General features: G+C 39.7%; 2 protein-coding genes across 2 annotated transcripts; one reads left to right on the plus strand and one right to left on the minus strand.

Moving 5' to 3' along the window:
* Window positions 1–5,034: 5,034 nt before the first annotated feature.
* LOC131240914 (uncharacterized) lies at window positions 5,035–22,942 on the plus strand. Its single transcript, XM_058239445.1, has 12 exons — window positions 5,035–5,303; window positions 6,396–6,460; window positions 7,003–7,101; window positions 7,226–7,358; window positions 11,165–11,224; window positions 11,838–11,897; window positions 15,954–16,076; window positions 17,243–17,314; window positions 17,687–17,824; window positions 19,269–19,424; window positions 21,678–21,782; window positions 22,635–22,942. The coding sequence occupies exons 1-12, from the start codon at window positions 5,079–5,081 to the stop codon at window positions 22,668–22,670; spliced, it is 1,272 nt and encodes a 423-aa protein (XP_058095428.1). The 5' UTR covers window positions 5,035–5,078; the 3' UTR covers window positions 22,671–22,942.
* A 2,212-nt stretch (window positions 22,943–25,154) lies between these two features.
* On the minus strand, window positions 25,155–26,071 carry LOC131238725 (protein RALF-like 22). The gene has a single exon (XM_058236334.1). The coding sequence runs from the start codon at window positions 25,970–25,972 to the stop codon at window positions 25,568–25,570; it is 405 nt and encodes a 134-aa protein (XP_058092317.1). The 5' UTR covers window positions 25,973–26,071; the 3' UTR covers window positions 25,155–25,567.
* Window positions 26,072–26,341: the final 270 nt, after the last annotated feature.

The following is a 26,341-nucleotide window of genomic DNA, read 5'->3' on the forward strand; positions in this document are numbered from 1 at the left end:
GTTAGGTTTGAGAATGACTTTACTCAAATTGGGTGGGCCTTGTATTATGTAGGTTGTGTGTGGACAATAGCTAATTCAACTGGTGCTTAGCCCATTTACATTCCAAATGAATTGTTTCAACACGCCTTCAAAAGGCAGGTTTGATGTCTAAACAGTGTTTTGAACTAAATCCGGTTTGATTTGTACATTTAGATACGCTTTTGTAATGTTCATTTCATCTCCAGTGCCGAAAAATAGGTGCTAAAGAGCTGACTTGGTTAAACCTGCTTTTGTAGAAACCCTTTTTTAAGGAATGTGTTCAAATGTGACCTAAATGCATATTTGTACCTAGAATTGTTAGGGGCAAAAGAAATACCCATTTAGCGATTATTAAAAACAACTAAACTATGTAGAATTGAAAGAAGATAAAAAGGATGCTTGATCATTTCAAAAGAGAACTTGGTTATTAAGAGCTAAGCTATGTCTTGACCCACCTCAAAGCAGATGTTTGCTACAATGTGCCCCAATGTACAGTGACATGATACATTTGGATTGTAGTTAATTGAATGTAGTATTGTGTTTTATGATCAAAATCATTTATCAAATGGTATATGTTGGGGGCCTTGCACAAAACCTTAAGATCTAGCCGCCCAAATTAAACCATAATTATGGGAAATAAAGCAATGAAATAAATCAAAGCATAAACCATACCACACAAGAGATTTTTACGTGGAAAACTCTTAAAAAGGTAAAAACCACGGGACCTCGTTCAGATAAACAATCCACTATGAAGTAGAACGTCACAACCTTCTTCACTCACGCAGGAGTGGATAAACAATAAGAAAATAAAAGAAAAACGGAGAGATCTCACCGATCACGAGGACGTAGAAGCGCTGAGATGTCGAGTGCACAGTATATCACCTCTACGAGCATAATTTTCCTTCTACAAGCTTCCTCTCTCTCTCTCTTTCACACCTTTGATAGCCCTAAACCCTTTAGCAAACTCTTACAAAGCTTTAGGAAACCCTCTTGCATTACCTAAAACAGCCCTAGGTACCCGTATTTATAGATTTAGAAACCCTTTTCCGCACCTATGTGAAAACCGCCTCAAATTTACGCAGTTCGCACAAAATCCAGAACGAATTTGCGCAAGTTCGATTAGTCGAGCGGCTCACTCGACTGGTCGAGCACCTTCCTCGACTGGTCGAGCATCACGGAAAAAATAAACTCAAAATCGCTCGACTTTGAGTTGAGGCAGCGCTTGATTGGCCGAGCACCACTCTCGACCGGTCAAGTGAGCCTCACGACCGATCAAGCCTGGGAGGAAATCTCATCAGTATATATAATTAATAATGGCTGCATGAAAATCTTTAGGATAAAAATGACCTAAACTTTTGATGAATTGCTCTTAGAACAACAATTTATGAGATAGTCCATATTTAAATGAAAACGGTCAAGTGATAAAAGGTTTTAAATGCTCCAATTTGAGAGGGCTCTCTCTCTCTCTCTCTCTCTCTCTCTCTCTCTCTAGATCCCCAACGAATAAATCGATTGGATTCATTCAAACAAGATTTTGCATGATTAAGAAAAACATGAATTCTGTTTGGAGCTCACTAAAATTGATGATTTTCCTAATTACGTGTTTGATTTGCGCATAAGTGAGTCATTATTACTTTTTCACAATATTTGTTTAAATAAATATTATGATACATTTTGAAAGTCAAATGTACATATAATAAAAGACAAGCAAAATAATTTGTAAATTTGTTGTATTGCTGTGGAAAATCTAATTTAAATACCAACATCAATGTATTTTATGCTGATTTGACATTGAAGCAATCTAAAATTATCATCATTACATTTTTATCATAACAAATTAAACATTGTAATTAGTGTCCTTATTGTAGTCAAATGCATCTAATATCACCTACTAGATGAAGCATTTATAATTGTTGTATATTTCTACTTGGTAAAACAAATATGGCCTTAAAGCATACACTATTGGAACACAAACATGGAGAGGAGCAAATCAATTCATTATTATTATTATTATTTTTTTAAAACCCAATTTGTGATAAAACTTAATCCTAATATATTTTAGTCCTTCATTATTACTCATTACCTCTAATAGCAATCAAACAAAATTAATGAAATTTATAAAGAAAACTAAAAGTACCTCTAAAAATAAGCAATTATTAAATCAAATTAAATTGAACAAGATTGTCGCCCACACACACAAACAGGTACCCATGTGATCCACTTAGATTAAACACATTGATGCTCGTGCAAAGCCTGATATGATAAGATTTGAATGGTTCAACCCCATGTGATGCCGATTGAGTATCGAATTACTTTCAAACATGCCTTGTATGACCTAACCCTAACAACAATATGTGGACCAATCAAATTTTATCATATCTTGCCGAATTGGCTCTCACCTTTTTGGCACTACCCTCCCTTGCATGGAAATGTGGCCTCCATTCGTGGCATAGGAGATGGTCATTAGAGGGGTTGCACCGTGTAGATGTCGTTTTCCAAAGATGGGGTCAATTCAATTACTTGGTAAGCCCCCTATATTCAATGCAGAATAATGTCCATTTATTTTGCATGGGTATTACTCACCTTAGGATAAGTTAAGATGATTTTTTAGATTGGAGATTTATATAGCAAGGCATGCTTGATGAGCAGCTTGGATCTCAAATAATGAGCCATCTTGCCCCTTTGTAAAATGCTTGTAAAAATACATGTGGAAATTGCATAAAGAAGGAAGGGGCTTGGTTTAGGAAAGTTTCAAGGGGCTGGGGTTTTTAGTCTAAGAATAGCTTTACTCAAGTTGAGTGGCCTCTGTATTATTGGCTTGAGTGTGGGTGAAAAGCTAATCCAACAAGTGCTTAGCCCATTTACATTCTAAATGACTTGTTTTGACTCACTATATATAGGGTGTTTGATGTCCAAATGGCGTTTTCAATTAATTCTACTTTGCATTGTGCATTTAGATATACTTTTATTAATTTCATTTTATCTTTAATGCTGAAAAATAAGTGCTTAAAAGTTAAGTCGATTAAACTTACTTTTGCATAAACCCCTTTTGTTATTTTCATTTCATCTCCAGCTTCAAAAATTCAATTTGGCGTGACTGGACTGCCACATTTTAGAGGAAATCCATGATCCATAGTATCCTCTAGCCTAAGATTGCCAAAGAAGTTCCCATTATTTTGTGATCCATGCCATGGATCTAAATCCTTAATTAAATGATCTTGATACAGAGCAGCCTACAAAAAGATATTCGAGAAGAAAAAATATAAAAAATGTAGAAAGGTTGCCATCCAGTGGAGAGCTGATCAAATGTAGGGTCACTAAAATCTTCCAATCTACAAGAGTTTTGAGGAATCCCCCATCCATGTTATAATACACTTGACCAATGGTCTAGTTCACTAAGACATGAGCTTGCTTATACAAACTCAAGGCTTGTGGATTGACGCAGGAAAGGGCGTGGCATGACAATAAGAAGATCATCATCTTCCTCAAGTAATCAACACCTTAAATTTATAATGTTATTTTCTTGAATAAAAAAGATATAAGAGAAAAAATACGGATATTTTTTTATTGCATAACAATTTAAGATTATTTGATTACATCACTTATACAGATGATCCAAAACTTTAATTAATTTAGAAATGACCTAAATAGCAAAATTTTATTAGTCGACTAAATTTGCCAAAAATAAAAATGATAATAGAACCTTATTAGAGCATTCTCAGCATTTATTACAATTTATGAGCAACTTCTAAAAGCTACAAAATCCTAAAATTACAATGATTATGAGATATGACAAAATTAAAAATGATCAAAAGTAATAAAATTTTCTTAAAATATTAATTTTGACCAAAAAAAACAAAAGTGCTTTAGCGTGAAACAAACATATTCAACTAGCAAAGCATGTCGGTTAATTTAAAACCTGAGTAGTAGACTCTAAGGAGTTTCAACATGAGGTCATGGGTTCAAAACACATAGGTGGTGAAATTCCACTACGGCTTGCGTGGGTGTGTGGCAGTGCATGTGTTAAAAAAAAAAAGTCAATTAATTTAGAAAACACTTTTTACACAAAGATTGATAAGTTATACGTTTCATGGCAATATTCGGATTAAAAGACACGGCTCTTTTACAACCAACACTTCAAATAATATTTTTTTCACGTATCCATGGTGAATCTTTCTTAGGACAGGTTATGTCATAGCTTACCCGGATTGGGCCTGATTTTGATGGACTACCGCACTTATTTGAGCTTCCTTTTAGTCTAATTGAGCTAATGATGCAACTGCGGCCTACCTTACATCCTACATTATGGACTTCTTAAACATAAGTTACAGAATATTGGATTAAATCTGGGCCAAAACTTAGTATAGAGCGGCTCTGTCACATATTCGCAACGAAGCGTTAATCACCTCAGTGAAACAATCCAAACCATCCAATTGGTGGGCTTTCTCCTACTTCACATAGATCATAAACCATAGTTTGAATCTGACCATCATTCACATAAAAGAAAAATTCTCAATGCGTAGGGTTACCCAACACGAGAGTTTTCCCACAGCATCACTAATCGTCGCTGGGCCCAACCACGCGAATGGTCCCGATCACCCCAAATCGGGCTCCACTTTTACAGATTACTATCCGAACGAAAACGCCCGCAGCTCAGGCAGAGCTCCCAAGACACACATACATGGAAAGATCACATGAGCTCTGTGGGCCCCACCGTGGCGCGAGCATGAAATCCACCGGTCCGATCATCAGGTACGCCATCCAGTGTTTGGCCTGGATCCTAAAAACGAGGCCGTTCATCCCATGGAACGGTGGAGATTAAACGCTTAACTTAAGTATGCGTGGGACCCACTGTAATGTTTAAATGCAGCGTGCACATCGTGATATTTATATTCCACACGAGTAAACCTTTAACCGAGCCAGCCCGGGCCTCGAAAAATAAGTTACTTGAATAGGCCCGGCCCGCCCGTTGCCAGAACATTCCGTAGAGCGAGCCCGGTTCGCCTTCTTATCTTTTTTCATTTGTCCTTGGCCTCCTTCCTCTCTTCGAGCAGTCGACAATGGGGAAAGGCACCGACCGGCTGCTGAGGCAGGCGAAACAGTACGCGGACGTGTACCGTAAGATCTTCGTCCAGCGGTACGGACAACAGATAATCGACATCCTCGATCTCCCTATCCGTATCGTACTCTCTCCTTTCACGCTCGCTCACGACATCGCCGGTTCTGCTCCACGCGGCTTCGGTGTTCCCGAGCTCGTCTCCAATCTCTCTTTCTCTGCAATCTTTGTAAGCTCTCTTCTCCCCTTCTTTCTTAAGAAAAAAAAATAGAAATTCCACATCTCATTTCCGGATTCGAATTTCTGTTATGTTTCTCATACGCTCTGCGTTTGGATGCAATATCGAATTGAATCGCAATAACTAGTTTGGTGAAGTGTAAATTACCGAATTGCAGTTTACTGTGTGTTTGGTTGCACCAAATTTCAACCAAATTTCATGAAATTTGGTGCAACCAAACACACCATTAGCTATTGTGCAATGCTCGACCTGAGAATGCGGGATCCTTCTAAAACGTTGATTCAGTGGGCCGTACTAGATGCGTTACAGAGGGGAAGATGGTTACGGAAGAAAATACAGCAATTTTGCACATTCAATGGATGAATAGGCTATCCATGGCAAGGCCCATCATATCAACGGTTTGGATGATCAAGCTCCTGGCCCCACTCGTGCAAGCTGAAAAACTTAGCTGCAGCAGATGTTCTGTTGTCAGTGCAGTCGAGCGTTGGATAATTGCTCATTGTAGTTACCTTGTTTGGAATTCTTATTGAAGAGGATCTGAATTGGATTCATGTTACTTTGAAGTTGGAATTGGAATGAAATTAACTGCAATTTGAGTGCTACTCCATCATTGTGCATACTGTCAAACATCATTAGCAATTTCTAGCTCTCTTAACTGGAGTGATTTTTATTATTTCATTCCGATTTTGCATCCAAACACAGCCAATTGAAGATCACATTATGCACTCTCTTTCTATCATACCATTTGATTCAAATGATGTGATGTACGTATGTCAGAACTGAGAGTTCCTCTCTCTCTCTCTCTCTCTCTCTCTCTCTCTCTCTCTCTCTCTCTCTCTCTCTCTCTCTCTATTTCCTATGTCGACATATATGGCATTTGATAGCAGCAATTGTGAGGAAAATGCTTCTATGTCGAGTATTTGATTCTTTTTAGCATTGTTTGGTACGGCTGTCAATGGGTGTGGCCTGGCCCCACAGTTCATGGCCTAACTAGTTCAAGAGCTGGGCCCGTCCTGTCGACAGCCGTATTCTTTGGTTGATACTTGCATTGTTTATGCCCTTATATTAATGGGTCTATTACAGGCTGTTGCTACTCTCGGCACTTATGATATTGCCTTGGAGCTGGGGAAGAAAGTTCTATGTCAGAGGTGCTTATCGCTACTACTTTAAGCTGTTTCTTAGCAACATGTGTGGCAATCAAGGCCATTTATTCAATTCCTCCTTGCCTTGTGGACATTCATGTGTAATATGAAATGAGCATCTACTCTTGCATTTGTGCATGTGTGCACCAGAGCAAGTTTTACTGTGGATTGAATTCTGAGTGTTTGCCAGAGGGATGCTCTGGTGGCCATGGGCTTTCTTTCAATACAAGGATGCTGTCTTTGCTTTTGGGTGTGTTTGTTTGCTCCAAATGTCATAAAATTCCATGATATTTCATGATTAATCAGTCTAATTTGGTGGGAATATCACAAAATTTCATGATATTTGGTGCAACCAAATGCACCCTTATGGAGAAATGAGAACATAAATTATATATGATTGCCTTATTGTATCTTTTGCTCTCAAACAAATAAAAAGTTAAACCATCTTTTCCTTTTCTTTTCTTTTTTGATGAAAGATGGATTTATTTGGTGAAACTTAGGTGGTCCAAGAGATTTTCCTCATCTAACACTGGTATTGTGAAGTTTAGGAATTGTCATACCTGTAATGGGTGGCAAGCGTTGCGATGCACGATGTGCAAAGGTACAGGAAAGGTGCACTATCAAGTGAAAAATTACACCCTGAAAAGGTAGCTCTATTTCTAGCAAGTTCCTTGTATTTGCTTTTCTGAGTTTCTGTAAAATACTAGTGCAATGGTAATGACATCTGTTTTTACTTCCCCATTTTTGTATATTTGTAATACCCTGTTTCAGTGGAGAGAAGCCAACAGCTGAGTGCGTTGCAGAAGCCATTGTTGACAACCGGGCTGAATTGGTCCACATTCCTTCTGCTATAGATCTTCCTTTACCATTACCCTCCAAAGAGTGCCCGACATGCAATGGATCTGTAAGTTTATCCAGAAACCCTTTCTAACTTTTGATGCCCAAATTGGTCTTTATGGCAAGAAAGGAATGATTGATGCTTTAGGAATCAGAAGAGAGAGCTGGCAGAGGTGTTTAAAATGGCTAAATCTCTAGTTATGGAATGGGTGGTTGCTTCCAAGAGCTTGTCACAGTTTCCAGCCAATTGGCTAGATTTGTAATTTTATGTTTTCTTTTTGGTTTGTGTTCTTTATTGGCTGCAGCCTTGATTGATAAACTCATCAATTCTCTACAAACACTTTTGCTAGTCTGAATGTGCACTTTTTTTTTTCTTTGAGAGAGCTGAATTTTATTAAAACGCCCATTGAAAGGCAGCAAAAGAATACAACCTGACTCTATAGCTAAAAAGAAGAAGAGAGACTAGCAGACTTTGCTGCATTTACAGTGGAAGCCCATTCCAAAACAGTCTGAATGCTCACACCATGAGAAATCTGAAAATTTCCTTCTTCTTCTTTCTAAATTTTCCTTGGCTTAAATGTGTCTAATTCTGTTAAAAACCCTACCGTCAACCCTTAAAACTTGTCTATTCAACCTACCTTTTATTCTGAGTTGTATTTTAAGCCATCATCTATGAAGTATTTTTGCATATTTTTGAGAATTTTTTTATGGAATAATGAAAATTTATTAAAAGAAAAAGAAGAAAACAAGGGCTAGCTATTCATTAAGGAGATGGATAGCAATTCCCAATTACAAGAGAAGACATGTCCATCACTCTTTTAGCAAGAAGAATTTGCAAGCAAACGTGCAGATCTATCAACTAGCATAAAAACAGTTCGTCCTGCTGAACTAAGGCAATAATTTCACGGGAGAACTTCTTTTCCATGGGACTCTACAAGTGGAAGAAGCCCATAAGATGGCACTCCTCAAATTGGCTTCCATGGGAAGATGCACCCATTGAAATATTTCCATATGAGCTTAATGCTAGAGAGTTGCTTCCAACCTGTCTTGGTTTGCATTAGCAATACTAATTGGAACATAGAAGGAAAGCCTGATCATGCGAAACACATCCTGCACCACACCACCTATCCCAGACGGCACAAGATTCTCCAGTGAGCACCCACCATTGTTCAATTTCCACCAATTGGTTGGAGGTGGCTTCCACTCAACTGATGGGGACATCACGGGCACACGCACGCCCTCCTATGCACGTACGCAAGGAGGAGGGCCCCACCATCGATCTGGATCGATGACGACGTCCAAGGGGGACCCCCTAGCTAAGGGACCGTGTTTTGGTTCCTTGGAGTGGACCCGATCGTGATGTGAATCCCACCATGGGATCTTATGGTCATGGCCCACTATTCGAGATGATCTAATACTTTTGGTTTTGCTTATTATTGTTATTAGGAATATCATGGATGGTTTAGATTGCTTTGATTAGTTGTTATTTTTTGTTACTTCATTTCTAAGTAATAGATTGTGCACATGGTGCGAGTTTTGGGGTAAAGGGTTTTGTTATAAATAAGCACCCCTGGTAGGTTGTTTTTCTCACTGATGATTGAATAAAAAAATCCTGCGTTTTGCTTCTCTAAATTCTTTGAGTTGTGAAATCTTAATTGGGTGCGAAACCCTTCCTTCTTAGAAGGGCTAGCTACCATGGTGCGAAGCCACATCCATCTCCCATCACCCCAACCCCTATCTTTCATAATCATCATCTCATATAGCCTTCACGCTTCAAACCCACCCTCTTTTGGCAGCCGATCCATCTTCTTCAACAGACTCACAGAATCAAGCCTGCAGGGAGGCTGAAACTTCGCAGGAGCACCGCGCATAGACCAATCGTCGGATCGTCGCGAAACTTGGGGGTTTTGTGGTCCACCCCTGGCCGACCAGGCCTAAGCTGACCTTTTTTTGACTCGTGGGCCCCACACACGTGCGGTATACCATTAGCGCAGTGCATCAGGCAGGTTCGCTGTCCACACATGTAGAATCGGTTCCAGGTTCTTCCTTTCCTCTCCTTCACTCCTCCCTCACCTAATTTCCCTAGCCCTAACCCTAGATTGTCCTAAATCCCTATTTCTATGTTTTTTTCTTTTAACCTTAAGATTTACCGAATTGAAATCCGTGAATCCCTTGGATTGAGGAATATTCCTATGCATGTGTGGATAAATCTATTACACTTTGATCATTGTTTAGTCTATAATTTTTAATTGATTTAGTCCTAGCATATGTAGGCTTGGACTCTTATAGATCCCCTATGTTGAATGCTTGACTTTATGTGGGATTGGAGTTTTTGTGAGTGTTTCTAATTCAGTATGATCTTAAGCCTGAATTTTTGCATATCATGTTTTATTTCCATGTCTTGCATCAGAAACGCTTTAGAAAAGTCTTCTCTTTCTCTCAAGCTAGATGCCTCACATAATAGCATCTAGTATCATGCTCCAGAGAATCTTCAATCTTTGAGGAAAAGGCTGAAGACCTACACATCATTAGCGTGCTGATTGAGTTTGGGAACACAACTTGGAACATGCAAAGGAAGTATGTCAGATTTCTGCTGCAAATTTGCAATGCGAAAATGAGTGATCAGCTGACCCTTCATCTTCTCAGTGCATGGACAAATATTAGGCAGAGCCTGGTTCCGTTTTTATCAAATGATCAAATAGTTAGGATTTTGGTGGCAATCACTGTCCATCATAAAGCTTCCACTCAAGAAGGGGCCAAGTATTCCCCCATTCTTCCATGCAGGGGAACTAGAAGACTGGTTCTTGATGAGAGCCTTAAAGAAATTCTTAGGAGAGATTACCTAGAGAAGAGTGAACCACAACCTTTCATCTAACTCATTTAGGGGAAAGAAGAGTTATCAAACCAATAATTCTGAAAGAGTTTGAATTTCATCATCCAGCAGATTCCTGAGCAGAACATTCCAAACAACCTGACCTCCCAAAATTTCAAAACACTTATTAATCGAAATATTTCTATGGGAGATCCGATAGAGCTTTGGAAATCTCTTATCAGAGATCTGATTGAGCTTTCGAAATCTCTTAGCCAAAGGGGCATCTTCCACCCATAATCCCTCCCAAAATCTGATCCTATTGTCCTTGCTGACTTGGTATCTAATTCCATCCACGAAGATATTACCTAGACTTCCATTGGTCTTCCCGAAAGCCAAAATGTTCTTCCAAATCAGTGAGCCAATATCTCCCTTAATGACACATGATGGCTGGCCTCTCATTTCTTCTCTGTACTTGCTTCCACAATGCATCCTGTTCATTGCCAATGCGCCACCGCCACCAACATCTCGATAATATGGCCTGGTTTCTTTCTTTAAATCGATCAATACCAATTCCCTCATTGACATTCAGTTTTTGCACCTCCTCCCACTTTCAGCAGATGATTACAGTTTCCACCCTTCCCTAAGGTAGTTCTGCTGATTTTTTAAATCCTCTTTGCAACTTTAGCCTGGATTGTAAACGGAGGCACAATAGGTGAGAAGATTGGTCAAAATGCCCTTTATAAGTGTAATCTGACCACCAAAGGGAAGATGAGATTTCTTTGTGAAGACAACTTCGCTTCTAATGTTAATGTCCTACACAGCTTCTGGCTCCTGCTGAATCAAATTTTTGATGGCATGTTGGATGGTTATGCCTAATTAGTCAATGCTTCCTGCTCACATCTGTCACATGGATTCCTTGGTTTTATCTACTGTGTTGTCAAAACATTATGTCTTTGTTTCTTCTAGAACTAGCTGCTTTCCAACATAATGTATACACACTCCAATAATACCATTTGTTGTTTTCTTCTCTCCTCCTTAAGAAGTACTTTTTGTTGTTGCAGGGTGTGATGCATTGTCCCGAATGTAAACATCAATTGCAAGTTAGGATCTCTGCAGATGATGTGAGTCTCGTTGCAAATTTACTTGGGTGTTTTCATCTTTTACCTTGATGTTTCTTTACTTCAGTATAAGGTTGATGGAAGGTACCTTTGCTTATTTTCCATCTGCCAGAATTTCTTGGAAGCATATTTACTCATGTTATTTAACAAAATAAATAGATTCAAACGACTACCTTGGTCCAGGATCCTGTGTAGAAACTTTGTGCTTCAAGGAAAGACAAAAGATGTCATGTAACACCCACTAAACAATTAGATGATGAGATATAAGATAATATAAACAATCAGATGATGAGATAGAAGAGAATATAAGAAGTATTCTTCAACATATGTACACCTTTAGAGAAGGTTTTGCATGGACGTCTATGGATCAGCTGCATGTGGTTTCCTTATGATGGATTTCTAGTCTGGAAATTTATGCTTCATTCACGTGTTTTAAAATTTTAAATTATTTCTACACCTTCACATCAATCGTTTATTATCATTGCATGTCATTCTCGAGCTTGGCTTTGAAGTATATTTTCCCACTATATTCAAAGATAATATTATCCTTCCTATCTGGAATTATTATTTTTTACTGTACAGCTATCATGAGGCTGTTTTTTTTTTGGTTCCTCAGATCATGGAGCCTCCTTGGAAAGCTTACAATGTCTTGCAGAAAATGGACTACCCTTATGAGGTGAGTATCAAGATGTTCTCTTTCCCTTGTTTTTCTATCAGCATGAGTTGTATTGTTATTAATATTTGCCTTCATGATTTAATATATGTAGCTTGCTTCTCTATATTCCTTTCCTACCATTGGGGGATCTCACTTAATCTGGGAATTGATATAAATGCATTCTTTCTAGCAAAAGAAGTGTTGTGGCAATCTTTTTTATAAGCAACAACTTTATTGCAAATGATGTTGTGCCACTCTAGAGCCAATCATGTAGCAAGTGGTCACATATTCACAATTTGAATTTTGTTGAACTAGAACTTCTAGTCACTGAAGAAAAAATGGCTCTCAAAAGAAAAAAAAGGTTATTAAACAAGTGACACATGGCAAGTAGGTTAGAATATTGTCAAATTGGTTGATTGGCTGAGTCAACCAATTTGATCATTCAATTTCTAACCAATTCCGTTTTTGAAAAGTTTTCCTTGCTGGCCTCATTTGGCAGGAAAAAACGATCCTACCTGATATGATTTTTGTAACCTTGTTAACATTATAACTATGAGATATGATCACACATTCTGTATATGCCCCTTAAGTGAACTTCATGAACCCGTTGTCAGAATTCCATGAAAGGGGGTGTACGGCAGGGATTTGGGAACAACTTCCATTGATTGAGAAAAAGGAAAGGACATTGGAGCTCAAAGATGTCTCTCCTATCAGCCCTGTGGGGGGTTACTATTTTGAGGTGATCTTCTCTCAAGGGGCTTTTGTTATGACCAAAATCCTCCCCTCAGCCTTATGGGACATTTGGTGGCACATGAATGTATTGATTGTCTGTATAAGAAAAGAAAACGAGGGATTGTTTGTATGTTTGATTTTAAGAGCCTATGACTTTGTGGTTGGGGGATTGGGGTTTCCTTGATTACATGATGAGGAGGCTTGGGTTTGGTAGTAGATGGAGTGGAAGCATGAAAGAGTGCATTTCTTTAGCCTTCATTTCTGTCCTTACCAACAGGGCTTCAAAAGGTTTCTTTTGTAGCTCGAGGGGATTGAGAGAAGGGGATCCTATTTCCCCTATATCTTTGTTATAGTGGTTGAGGCGCTAAGTAGAATGATTAATAGAGGCATTGCAGAGGGAATTATCTAGGGTTTTATGGATTGAACTTTCAGGTTTCTCATCATCAACACGCTGCTACTCTTTGATGTTTCCTGTGAGCAGGTGCTCTTGTAAACGATTGTGCATTGCTTTGAAGTGGTCTCCAGTCAATAGGTCACTTGGTCTATAAGATGGAATTGTTTGGAGTTAGGTTAGCCAAAGGTGAAATCTCACTTTTTTTTTCTTTTTTTTTTTCTGTATTTGGGTTGTAGAACTGGCTCTTTCTGTGACTTCTTTTACTTTGTATTGGAAAACCTCCCAAGAGCCTTTGGGATCTGGTTGGGGGATTGGTAGAGAGAAGGCTTTCCACTTGGAAATGTATCTGTTGGTGTTAGATTACTCTTGTAAAGTTGCCCTCCTTCAACATGCCTATTTACCTCATGCCGTTGTTTCGATGCTGGCAAGTCCAGTGGATAGGTTGGAGAGGCTCCAAAGGTAATTTTTGTGGAGGGGCATGAAAGACAAGTGGGTGTGTCATTTGGTGGAGTTGAAACTTGTCAGATGTTTGCAAACTGAAGGAGGGGTGAGCATCAGAAGATTGATGCCAATGAATGTGGCGCTGCTAGGTAAATGACATTGGTGATTATTGCAGGAAAAGATAGTCCCTCCTGTTCCACTTTAGTAGCCTCCATTGTTATGTAAAAGGAATCATGCATGGAAAGGCAACACTGCTGTCGTTCAGCTCTGGGAGGACAGCTGGTGTGTTGATTGGCCTCTGCTGTTCCACTTTAGTAACCTCCGCAGGTTGGCTCCTTTGAGGGAGCTTACAGTTGATTGTTGCTTCACCTTTTTGAGAGACCAAGTTGGAAACCACCTTTTAGAAGAAATCTCAGAGATGAGAATATCTTTTCTTTCTCTCAGCTCCCATCCCTCCTGGAAGGACCATTTATCCTGCCTTCTGGAATCAATAGAAGAATACGAATGTCAGAGTCAATGGGAATATTCTCTGTTCAGTCCTTTTGATGGGGACATCACGCGCACTCACGCTACCCCCCTACGCACGTACGTACGTAGAAGGAGGACCCCACCATCGATCTGGCTCGATGACAATGTCCAGGGAGGGCTTCTTAGCTAAAAGTCAAGTTTTGGTTCAGAAAAGTGGCCCGATAGTCAAGAAAAACCCACCATGGGATCTCATGATCGTGGCCCACTCGTCGGATTGGTTTTATATTTTATGTTTTGCTTATTGTTATTATTTAGAACATCGTGAACGCTTTAGATTTCCTTGTTTGGTTTTTATTTTAGTTTACTTCATCGCCAAGTAATAGGTGTCGCACATGGTGCGAGTTTTTGGGTATAGGGTTCTCCCTATAAATAGGCACCCCTTGTAGTTCTTTTCATTCATTGAAGTTAATAAAAAATTCCTGCTTTATTTTTCTGCTCTCTTCGTGAGTTGTGGAAGAATTCAAAAGTGGGTGCGAAGCCCTCCCTTTTCAAAGGGCTAACTACCGTGGTGCGAAGCCACATCGATCCCAATTCACCCCCATCTTCCATCATCTTTTTTTTCCATCTTCCCCCACCATCCGTACTTTGAATTTGTCCTTTTGTTGCATCAGATTTCTTCATTGAAGCAGGTTTCCAGACTTCGGCCCGCAGGCGAGCTGAAACTTCGGTGGAGCACCACACACAAACCGTACATCGGATCGAGCTGAAATTTGGAGGTTTTGGAGTCCATCCCTGGCTGACCAGGGCCAAGTGGCCTTTTTCTGAATAGTGGGCCCCACACATGTGCGGCCGGGATCACACGCACGTCCGTTTGGGCCATTGTTGTTGTCCACACGCAGGATCATCTTTTGGTTCAGATTTTTATCCTCTTTTATCCTCTCATAGTCATTTTTTCATGAATCCTAACCCTATATTACATGATCCCTAATTGATTTGCCCCTTTTTATCACCTTAGGGTTCCTTGAATTGAAATTAGGGAATCCCTTGGATTAGGGACTGATTTTTATGCATGAGTAGTTGATTTTATTTCCTTTTGACATTGTTTGGTTTATAATTTTATTGGTCCAGTCCTAGCCTGTGTCGGCTTGGACCCGCATAGATTCCCCTTTAATTGAATGTTTGGATTTTCATGTGGGATGTGGAATTTGTGTGATTGTTTCTGAATTGGTGTGATCTAAGCCTGCAATCTTGCATATCATATTTAATTTTCCATGTCCTGCATCACCTTTTATATGAAGCTCATTGGTAATTGCAAGTCTAAAGTTCAAACTGCATACTATTTGACTATGTTTTGTTGGTGGGCGGGCATCAATAAAATTCTAACTGTGGATCACCTTCTCGATAAAAAATAATGGCAATATATGTTTATTGTGTTTACGAGCAGAGGAGTCTGTTAATCTTTGTATCCACTTTCCACTCTCTCAAAGGGTATGGTGGTCTATCCTTAATTTGTTTGAGGCAAAGTGGTTGTTGCCTTCCTCCATGGCTAAGTTGCTCAAGGCACAGAAATCAGTTGCAAAGTGCCAATGGAAATTCTTTGGAGGCCGTCTCTCCCAGTAGGTGGTGATTGTTATGGGAGGAATGTAATAATAAGGCCTTCAGAAGCAAGGTAGGAAGTGAAAGATAGGCCGCAAAAAGAATGCATGGTAGGATCACTTGTGCTTTAGTGTGCTAGAAGTTTGTTGGGTTCGCCCTTGACAACCTTAGAGAATTTAGTTGGAGGTTAATGAGGATGTTTTATCAGGCATGATTCATGTAGAATTGGAGCTTTCTCTTATACTTTCTCACTAAAAGCAAGAAGTATGCCTGATAAAACATTTTGTAGCAAAAAGCTTGTGCATGTTTTAGATCGATTCTCTAATCCTTTAACAAGATGAACTATACATCAATACAGGAAACAAGTTAGCAGTGCGTTCGAGCTGGATAATAACTGTCCTTTCTTTGTCTAACTGTTTTCATCTTGTCCCCTATTGTTCTTTCAGAATATTGTTCAAAGCATGAGAGACCCGAACATTGCTGCCTTTTGGTTAATTACAATGCCCCAGATTCTGGGAGGGTTCGACTACGATGATGATGTGAAGCAGAAAATTTGGTGGGCATACAAGGTTAGTGCAGTGGATCATATTTTCTCCTCTTTCACACTGTTCCTGGCATGCATCTTATTCAGTGACATTTGGCATCAGGATTTATTCTCTATTAAATGCGTGTGCTTCTGTTATTTTTAATGATTTTCATCTTATTCTGTATTACCTTTGATATTTCTGGGGAATAGCTAACTGGACCACTTTAATTGTTTGTTTCCTTTTCTCATGAAGGTTACATTACTGTGGAGGCGTCAGGTGTATGATTAGACTTTTTTGGTCATCGGATACTCCATATAGGGATCAAGCGACTTTCACCTCCAAAGCTGAAAGTGATGTCCTATTTTCATAAAATGTTAAGAGTTGCAGGAAGGATGAGGAGAGAACCCCCTAGGAAAAAATAGAGTAATTGAATTAAACTTTACATAACAAGGATACTTCTTATTCTGAAACCCCCCACCCCCAAAATAATAATAATAATAAAAAATTTAAATAAATGAAAAAAGGACACTTCTTGTAAAATTTTGGTGTCCAGCTTGAACATGCATGGCATTGACATACTTCTGATGTTATAGTTAAAAAAAAGGGAATAGTGTCCCATTTTCTTCTTTATTACTTTTTTTTTATTTACATTTGATGTGTTTCCATTTCTTTTCTTTTTTTCTTCTTTCTTCTTCTTCTTCTTTTTTTTTTTTTTCGTCATATGTTCCCATTTCTCTGAATACAAATTTTTATTTGTTATGCTTTTATGATTTAAAGACCTGTATGATAATGTATTCTTCAATATTTTCATCATCATCATCCAAGCCTCATCCCAACTAATTGGGGTCAGCAATCTGTCTCTATTTTCATATAGACATAAAAACATGTTAGCATGTTAGATTTCCAGTGTTTAGCACCTTATCATCGATTAGAGGAAATGTTTACTACCTTGTGCATGCATCTAAGTTTACCTTGTGCATGCATCTGAGTTTACATGTCATATGGAACTGTGTGAATCCCATAGCTGGATGTTATATGATTCGCTAGTTTCCTTTCCGAGTACATCAAAATTTTTATAGCCCTTAATTGTTTGATATCCTGTTCAGTTTATTCATTCAGCTGTTTTTAAATATTGTATGCGTTTTTATTATGGGAATGACTTTGTTATGAAGCATTCATGTTATGATATGGTGCTCTTTCCATTTCAGGAATCTATGCGTTACGATCAACTTCGAGATGTGGTAGCCAAACGGAGACCTGGTTGGGAGCACTTACAGGAAGTGAGTGTCAATCATGTGTGGCGATTGATTAGTTCATATTGATATGCACTATCTGTACTTATTTTTTCGTAAGAGATAGTATCACAATAACAATCATCTGTTTGTGGTCGAGTTTCTGTATCTGGTTTTAGGCATGCATGATGTCAGATTACTCAAGTATTATTTCAGTAGATTATTATTATTATTTTGCTTTGGTGGTGATAGCATACTTACCAGTTTTCTAAATTTAATTTCTATATTCTTGGGGATTGAATGATCTTGTTTTCAAGCCTAGAGTTTGTATCCTGTTGGAGATCTATGTTTTTTAGAAGGTCTGGGGCTTAGAGTGCTTTGACATTATGGAAACTCTGACTGAGTACATGTCTCTTACAGGCTCTCATCTCTATAGATCCAGTCCGTGCACGGGAAGATCCAGTTATCGTGAAAAACATCCCATACTACAAGGCCAAGAAGGCATTAGAAGCAGAAGTCCTGAAGCTAGATGTCCCACCACGACCACAGAATTGGGGTGTAAGAAATTGATCTTCCATTCTATGTTCTTATTAGTTTATTCCAGTTTTGAAGGTTATTATGCACCAGTATCACTAATACACGTGGTTAGAAGACAAACAATGAAATAACACAGGCAAGAATAAATAAATACCACCACCATCATCATCTAGGCCTTATACCAATTAATTGGGGATTGGCTATGCGAATCTTGTTCTGCCATTCCACTCTGTCAAGGACCATATCCTCAGTTAAACCATAGGTCATCAAATCTTTTGTTGCTACCTCTACTCGCTTCTTTTTAGGCCTTCACCTTGCCCTTTTAGAGCCTTCAATCAACTCACTCCTAACCAGTGCAGTTCTTGGTCTCCGTTGTAAATGGTCAAACCATCTTAGTCTACCTTCCTTCATCTTGTGCCTGTTGGTGTTACTTCTATGTTTCCTCTAATGTATTCATTTCTATATCTATCCTTGTCTTGGCACTCATCCATCTCAACATCTTCATTTGAGTTGCACTCATCCCACGGACATGTTGTTCCTTGACTGGCTGATCGCCCACATTCTGTACCATAAAGCATGGCTTGGAATCCGTAGCTACCATAGGTAAAAATAAATAAATAAATAAGTAAATAATTCTCAATGAATCATTAATATGATCTACATTCTTTTATCACATTTTTCTTACAAGTTTAAATTACATTGTGGTGGAAAGTGTCAATGTTTCCTAAATCACCAACCTCCATATGTTTTCCGACCCTAGCATACCACGTGTTGGTGGAAGTAGAATACCTTACATCTGTTCCAATGGGATATACCAGATATTGGTGGAAGTAGAATACTGTATACCCCATTCCAGCATCATTTACCATTTTGATCTGCAAACTATGAGCTTGGAAATGTGGTACTCCATATTGGATCTCAAGCAGAAACCATACTAAAAGAACAAACAAACTTGATCAAGAACCAGTAACATCGCAGCTCATTTTCTTCCCAATGGATAGAAGTCCTTCCAGAAACCCATAAAATGCAAGTACCATAGCTTTGGAGGTGACTAATAGAATTCTCTTGCATTTGCTTCTTAAATCATATTCTTTCCTGAGTCTTTGTAACACAAGTTTATCCAGAATGAACTATGAAGATAGGCACCGGTCAAAGCATATCTAGACAAGCTTTTTTATGTTAGGAGTGAGGACTTCAAAAGTTATATGGGAACACCTTTCCTCCAAAAACCCTCCAATTCATGTTTTTTAAAGTGATAAAAACAGATGGCCATGGCTTCTCATTACTAAAATAATCGACTTGTGCATTTTTATTTTATCCTAAATGTAAATGAGAGGTTGAACCGACCAATGGCAATGCAAGTTCCCAGGCAGATGTTTCCAAGTTCACATGCACACAAACATGTAATTGCATTTTATGTATTGTGGTATTATTTTTTAGTCAACTTCTGATAGAAGTTTGTCAGGAATTGAACCTTCCACTGAGCGCGTCGTCGTGGAACTCCGAGGAGCTCAAAGATCCAAAGAAATTGTATGAGATGACAGTTCTTCTCAATGCCCAGAGAGAAATGGCAGATAAAATCTTGGATACACAGTGGGAAAACAAATGGCGCCAAGATAAGGTATGCATTATCAGGCATTTTTTAAATGATTTAAGCAGTACTTGAGAAAATTTCTTTTTAACACAAGCAGATTCCACAAACTCTATGTTGGAAATAAAATCTTTATTCCCATGCCTGCCTGTACGCGTGCAATGCAAAAGGAACTTTCCATGCGTGCGTACCACAGAAGGTGGCTTCCCTACTAAATAAAGGCAAGACTTGTTAAATAGCATCTATGCCATTTAATGGTGTGCATGTTGGGCTGGATTGAATTTTGTTGCACTTGCAGCTGGCTGCAACTGCAGTGCCAAACTTGCAAGAGGCCAGGAGCATTGGTTTATAACTTGAAGGGTTTACGCATCTCATAGCATCTACCCCGTTTAATGGGGTGCATGTTGGGCTGGATCTAATTTTGTCACACATGGTTGCAACTTCAGTGCCCAACTTGCAATAGGCCAGGAGCATTGGTTGATAACATGAAGGGTTTATGCAAGTAACAGCATTTAACCTATTTAATGTTGGGCATCTTGAGCTGGATCAAATTTTGTTACACATGCAGCTGGCTGCAACTGCAGTGCCAAACTTGCAATAGTCCAGGAGCAGTGGTTTGTAACTTGAAGGGTTTATGCATGTACGGATACTATGCCCCATACCTCTCTAACATAGAAGGTTGGGGAATTGCAATATCAGTTGGAAATAATGGCACGGCAGATTAAATTGGAAATGTGGATTTTATTATTTTTATTATTATTATTGGGTTTTGTTGTTTTTTTTTGGGTGTGTTGGCTTTGTGTGTTCAATATGGCTCCTTGGGAGAGCCATCAACGGTTCTACAGATGGGCCATTTGATTCTAGGGGTGCTATGATTTGGAGAATGCTTGTGCTATTATGTAGGACTTGCAGAAAGGAAATAGAGGATTTTTGGCTATCAATGTGCTTCTGGGGGAGGCAGTCAAAAGCAGAAAGTCTTTCCCTGTTCTTAATTGGATATTTGTGAGGCTAGAATTCAAAGACACTTCTCGGATGAGTTTGTTCATCCTTAGCATGAGACAATTGGAGTTGAGTATAGATTGCCCAAGCCCAAGGTGGCTTTTGGTCCTCCTCCCCCCTTGGCCATTTTATTGTAAGCTTACTTTTGATGGTTATTCAAATGGGAATCTGTATTTGTCTGGAATTGGACTTGTGAGAGATGACAAGGGAGTCATTGTGTTGCTCCATTTTCTGGCCTGTGTGCAGTCAGATCCATTGAAGAGGCGGATCTTGCTTTTTGCTAGGGCTTGAGAATTTTCACTCTTTTGCTGGGGCCTTAGTGATTGAGGTTGCCTCAAGTAATATTATGAAGTGGATCCCCTCTTTGGAGTTGGGGCTTTGGAAATATTCTTATGTTGTTTCTGAGATTAGAATAATAGCTCTTCGTTTCAATAAATCACATCCATCGTATTGAAGGTGGCAAATGGGATTGCTGATTCACTCGTGAAAAAGGGAGTGAGGAGAGGGCCACTCGCTGTCTGCTTGTCGTCCCCCCCTTGTTTTAGATGTTTGTTTTGTTTCTAGCTGGTTCCCTTCTTCTTCTTCTTCTTCTTCTTCTTCTTTTTTTGAGAAATAGCGATTATATTCAAACCAACAGAAAGAAATACAAAGTGGTAGAGAGCAGGCCTGGCTCAAAAGTGACCCTTTCATCACTCAAAAACACAAACCCACCCCTACAGAGCAAAATACAATCCTGGAAAAAAAAAAAAAAAGAAGAAGAAGAAGATACACAAGCCTGGAAGCAGGATGGACCCTGAAGTTTCCATGCTCCCCTCTCGATCACAGATTCCTCCAATTTCCCAGGAGGTTTCCCCTAGAACTTTCTTGAAATTCATATTTTACAAGTGCCCATTTGATGAAACGCTGAATCAGTGAATTCCAGTTATCCTTCCAAAAAAAGAAAAGAAAAAAGAACATATTATATTGGAAATGCATGGACTTGGTTATTTAAGAACAGATGAAAGTCCTTCAGATGCTAGTGCGCATCTCTTAAAATGACCAGATGGTGTGACTTATAACTCATGATGTGTTGTTTTTCAGTTTGAAATATGCAATGTTTTCCATGTCTTTATGTGTGCACACGCTGAAATGCATTTCGGTGGGTTGTCTGGGTGGCATGCGTGTGAATGGGTGCATTTGTGCTTGCTGGTTGGCAATTTTCTATCTCTGGACTTCTTATCAGTAAGAGTCATAGAGCTCTGTTCTTCATTGTATTTGATACCGTGTGACATACCTCAAATTCAGTTGAATGAGCTGTTGGAAGAGAAAGTGCAACCATACATCAAGAGCATAGACAATGGTGTTCTTCCCCAGCCCATTATCATACAGCCCCAAGAACAAGATCAAAAGGTATATCCCTTTCCTTTCTATTCCATGCTCCTTGGTTTGTATTTTATCATTGTTTTTCACTTCATTCTGAATTGGTTAAAAGTGGGAGGAAGATCCATGGACCTTTGTCCTATTTACTAGCACCTGGGCCTTGTTGCTACTCCATGAGTTCATTCTCTGGAGGCCACCATTTTTCTGTGATGTTCTCGAGCTTTTCTCATTGCTGAAACACATGTAGCACACGTGAGGCTCGCCTGACAGGCTGTAAGGCCCATCACTTGGGTGCAGCTTGTAGGTTTTGCTTTCTTTAGTGTTATGCACGTGTGTAGATGCCATGTGGCTTTGGGGTGATTGAAATCCATATGGCTTTGGGGTGATTAAAATTTGAATAAAAACTTGGAGTTTTTAGCAAGTTCCCTCTTGCACTGGGTTAAAGTCATAGATCTCTTAAACATGATGTATGAAGGATGTGAAAGGCTGGTGGAAATAAGCAGCACTGACTTGTGTTGGTTTCTATATAGGCTTTTGTTTGGACTCATCAATTCCCAATTGTCTGGAATGGAGAAAGTCCATCTAACATTCTTGAAATTGTAATTGAGCTCAACACTAGAGAAAATGAGCAAAAACATCATTTACTTCCAAACAAGCCCACATTGCAAATCTTCTGCTGCCCTACACGGGCATGATGGGTTTGTAGAAGATCGAATGCTTTTCCGTAGTCCTGATTTTGAAACTGTCATGTTGCTGCAGTCACTGAAATTCTTGATCAATATCTGTTTATTATTATTATTATTATTTTTTAATTTTTTTTTATATAAACCTTTTTGAATTCAAATTCTGTATAATTCTCTTGCATTACTCTATCTATGGCAGAAAAAGCAAAGGCAACGCAGATGGTGGTTATTTTAACGAAGTAATGGAGGGTTGCAGGTATCCGAATGTACTGTTGTATATCTTTTGATATGTGCGATGGTTATTTTTCCCTTCTTTCCTTAAATGTTCCTTTTGCTATGGTTATGTTTCTTTTTTGTGAGCTAGTTTCCTTCTCAATAACATTCTATCAGGAGCTACTGAAGCTCTATTTGTTGTCTAAATGCAAAAATTCATGATCTCTCTACTGATGGAGAAGGAATTTTCTTTGGAATTAAGAGATAGCCCTTCTGAGCTAGTGATTCGTTGAAGCCTTTGAATTGAGAGTATTAATCACTTCTATTGTGGAAGAAAAAATCAGGTCTTAAATCACTAGTCATAGATGTGGTGATGTGTGTGTACATCAGTGGGTGATCCATCACCATTCACTGCTGTTAATCAGGCAGTGACAACCCCATGCACCCTACATGTGGCATATATGTAGGTCAATACAGACCACTCAAATCTCCAGCGCAATTTTTGGAGGGTGGATCAAACATGACACTGATGGGAGGATCTTAACCGATATGATTTCGTCCTTTAATTTGGAAGGTGGCCATTTTCTTTACAACCATGCTATGGTGAATTTCGTCCAATTGGTTTTAGTTGGAGACTATGCTCCATCAGCCATGGTGCCGATGATTGCTCTGGATTGACCCACATGTATGAATGGATGGGTTGCCACCATTGATGCGTAAGATGCCCTAGCTCTTTGGGGCCCACCATCTTTTGTATGTTGAATCCATTCTGTCCATCAGGTGATAAACCTAATGTTCACTGTAAATACAAAAGATCAGCCTGATAAAACACTTAAGATATCCTGCGCCAATCGGAACAAAGTAAAGGCGCCCCTAAAACATCTAATTTCATGTGTTGTGGGCTGCCTGAGTTTTGGATTTGGCTGGTTTTTGTATATTAGCTTCATCCTTGTGACTCGCACATGATGAAAAAAATTGAAGATTTGAAGAAAGGCTTGGGCCATGTGGCCCCACACCCAAACCCGTGGTGTGGCCCACCTGACTTATGGATCTGAATGATTCTTGGCCCCAGGGCCTAGCATCAGGAAGCGCACCCGATGGACGGAGTGGATTTATGATAGACAACATGGTGGTTCCCAAAGAGCTTCCCAATCATGGTGAACAACACATGCACGAGAGAGCAATTATGTGATAAACTCAACCTCGATCTATATGCAGTGTAACAGGTTATCAATCCTGAGAAGTGAGGCCCACAGCTGGGTAATCCCGACCATTCATCTGTTACGTCCCACTGTGATGGACCAACCACAACAACGTCGCAGCATTAGCTGTGGGCCAACAGTTACACGAAAGAGACGATTCTAGCTTTCTGATTAAGTGGATTACTGGGTTATTTACACTGGTCAGTGCATTTTCTGGCCACTGGTCCATGCAGGTGGGGACCGCCTTTTGAACGGTTGCATCAAAGGACATGTTTTTCTCAGTTTGGTAGCCTCCCGTAGGCTGAACCAGCTCAAGGGTCAGGATCATCTTAACCATCTATTGTTGAGTTGTTTGCTTGTAAAACACAGATCACAGGGTTAAGGATCGTCTGATCTGGAAGGCTTTTAGGACAGCTGAGATTCCATGGTGGGATCCATCAGATCAGTGGTCTGGATAACTGTACCCATGTATATAAATTGATGTAACAGGATGTCATTCACTCTCCGAGCGCATCTGGACCACACAATTCATTGAGATCAAACGAGCAGTTACTACAAAAAGGACCATCGTGATGTTTCAGCCACCATACAGATGCCGGGAATCTGGACCATCCAAATCATTAGTCCCATGGTGGATATGGCATGGCGTGCAGTGCAAATTGATCAACTGATCCTAGCCATCATTTGGACGACTGAATTCAGACTGCTTTCCAATCATCTGATAGTCACCAATCGGATGGCTGGAATTTTTAGATCAGTGTGATTTCAGGCTATGTTATTCTCAGTCTCGATTGATTCGCGTGTTTGACACGTGGCGTCCGAGAGGCACCACAAATTAAAAGTGGTGAACTATTATCATAATCTTTTTGGTTTGCGAATGGAAAAAACGAGTGAAATCAGGTTTGGATTGAAATGTCAATCCTCCAATCTTATCCATCCGTTAGTAGGAGTGGGCCCTAACACATGGCCACAGCCAATCACCACCTGATCAGATTGGATTACGGCATTTTAGGTTCAAAAACTGGTATTAAGGACTCATGTTGGATCATTCTCCCAGAAATAATGTGTGTCAACCACATCTGAGTTACGGTATAAGCTGATGTCACAAATACGGTAGGGTGGTCCTCATGTGGTGCGCCTCAAACGTGATGACCGTTTGATCAGAATAGATATAAGATAGACAATACATAGAACAAACACAAAAACATGAGAAAGGCAAATATATAACTATGAAACCAAGACAATATATCCATCATTAATTGAGCTTCTTTTTTTTAAAACCATTTTCCACCATTCACTGTAATGGACCAACATAAAAATCAACAAGATCACTAAAAAAAGAAGCTGAGAAACTGTAATCTGTTACATTGCAGGTAGGCCCCACAATGAAAATCCGCAGAAACCAAACCTATTGAAATACATACGAAAAAAAAGACTCATTTGGCTGTACCTTTTATTTTGTTCCATAACATAAAACACAAGAGAAGGAGATGCGCTGAGGCCTCCTTATTGCACCCACATCAAAGTAAAAATAAAAATGCAGTAATATGAAACAAGTAAAGCATCCAAATGGAGATCTAGAAAAGAACGGATAGGATTTCGGCTTAAATGGACGGACAGATGAATGGACGGACATCGTTCATGTTAGTGCCACAACGACATCATGGTTCTGTTATCTGTCTCCTTTTCTTTTACCTGTCTCCATTTTTCAATTCTCTCATCGGAGGTCCCTCTTGCACCTAGTGATGACGGTGCAGGCACGCCTATAAGGGTTGACCCGTCCGCTCCTCCGGCAATTGTAGTAGGAGCTGCCGCGGCGGTTGCACGGGACCTGGTTCTTCTTCAGTGCACTGTAGCTTATATACCGCTTGGCGGTCCCGGCTAGGCTTCGTCGGCTTATATCAGACTCCATCGCTCTCTCTTCCTCCTCGTCGATGCAATCGCCGACTAGGTCATTGCATGCCTTCCTTTGCGTGCCATGGCCATCGCCGGCCATGCTCGTCGTGTGTGTAGGGCCTAACTGGGCCTCAGAGTCCCATGCAGACGATTCAGCCACGTGGGCCATTGCCAATAGGCAGAGGAGGAGCGCGACTCGTTGACCCATGCAAAAACCAAGCATCATTACTATGGAAATCCTAATGCTAGAAGTTGGAGCAGGTTTCTTCAATGGATGTGAGAGAGAGATAGAGAAAGAAAGAGAGAGAAATGGTGAGAGATTGGAATGAAGTGTGATATCGTTAGACTCAGGCTCAAAGTGGTTTTTCCCATGCGTATTTGGCGTTGGGGCCCACATCTGTTTGGAAGGGCCCCTTTCTTCGGTCTTGTTTTATTCGGAGCGGTTACTTTTCGGACTCGATGACACCCCGTTGCACGTAGCTTGTACAAAGCCCAAGCTATGTGGGGCCCACCATTTTATGTGTGTGTCTCATCCACTCCATGGAGAAGGTACGTCCCACTCATTTCACCGTACAGATTTTTTTTTTAAAAAAGG

The sequence above is a fragment of the Magnolia sinica genome, chromosome 3, assembly GCF_029962835.1.
Source record: "Magnolia sinica isolate HGM2019 chromosome 3, MsV1, whole genome shotgun sequence".
Classification (NCBI taxonomy): Eukaryota; Viridiplantae; Streptophyta; class Magnoliopsida; order Magnoliales; family Magnoliaceae; genus Magnolia; species Magnolia sinica.

Bases quoted from the DNA above. Each gene is read 5' to 3' on its own strand.
- LOC131240914 (XM_058239445.1), top strand. From the start codon at position 5,079: ATGGGGAAAGGCACCGACCGGCTGCTGAGGCAGGCGAAACAGTACGCG. The intron at 7,359-11,164 runs GTAAGTTTATCC...TTGTTGTTGCAG, and splicing joins GCCCGACATGCAATGGATCT to GGTGTGATGCATTGTCCCGA. The intron at 16,077-17,242 runs GTTAGTGCAGTG...TTTCCATTTCAG, and splicing joins AAATTTGGTGGGCATACAAG to GAATCTATGCGTTACGATCA.
- LOC131238725 (XM_058236334.1), bottom strand. From the start codon at position 25,972: ATGATGCTTGGTTTTTGCATGGGTCAACGAGTCGCGCTCCTCCTCTGC.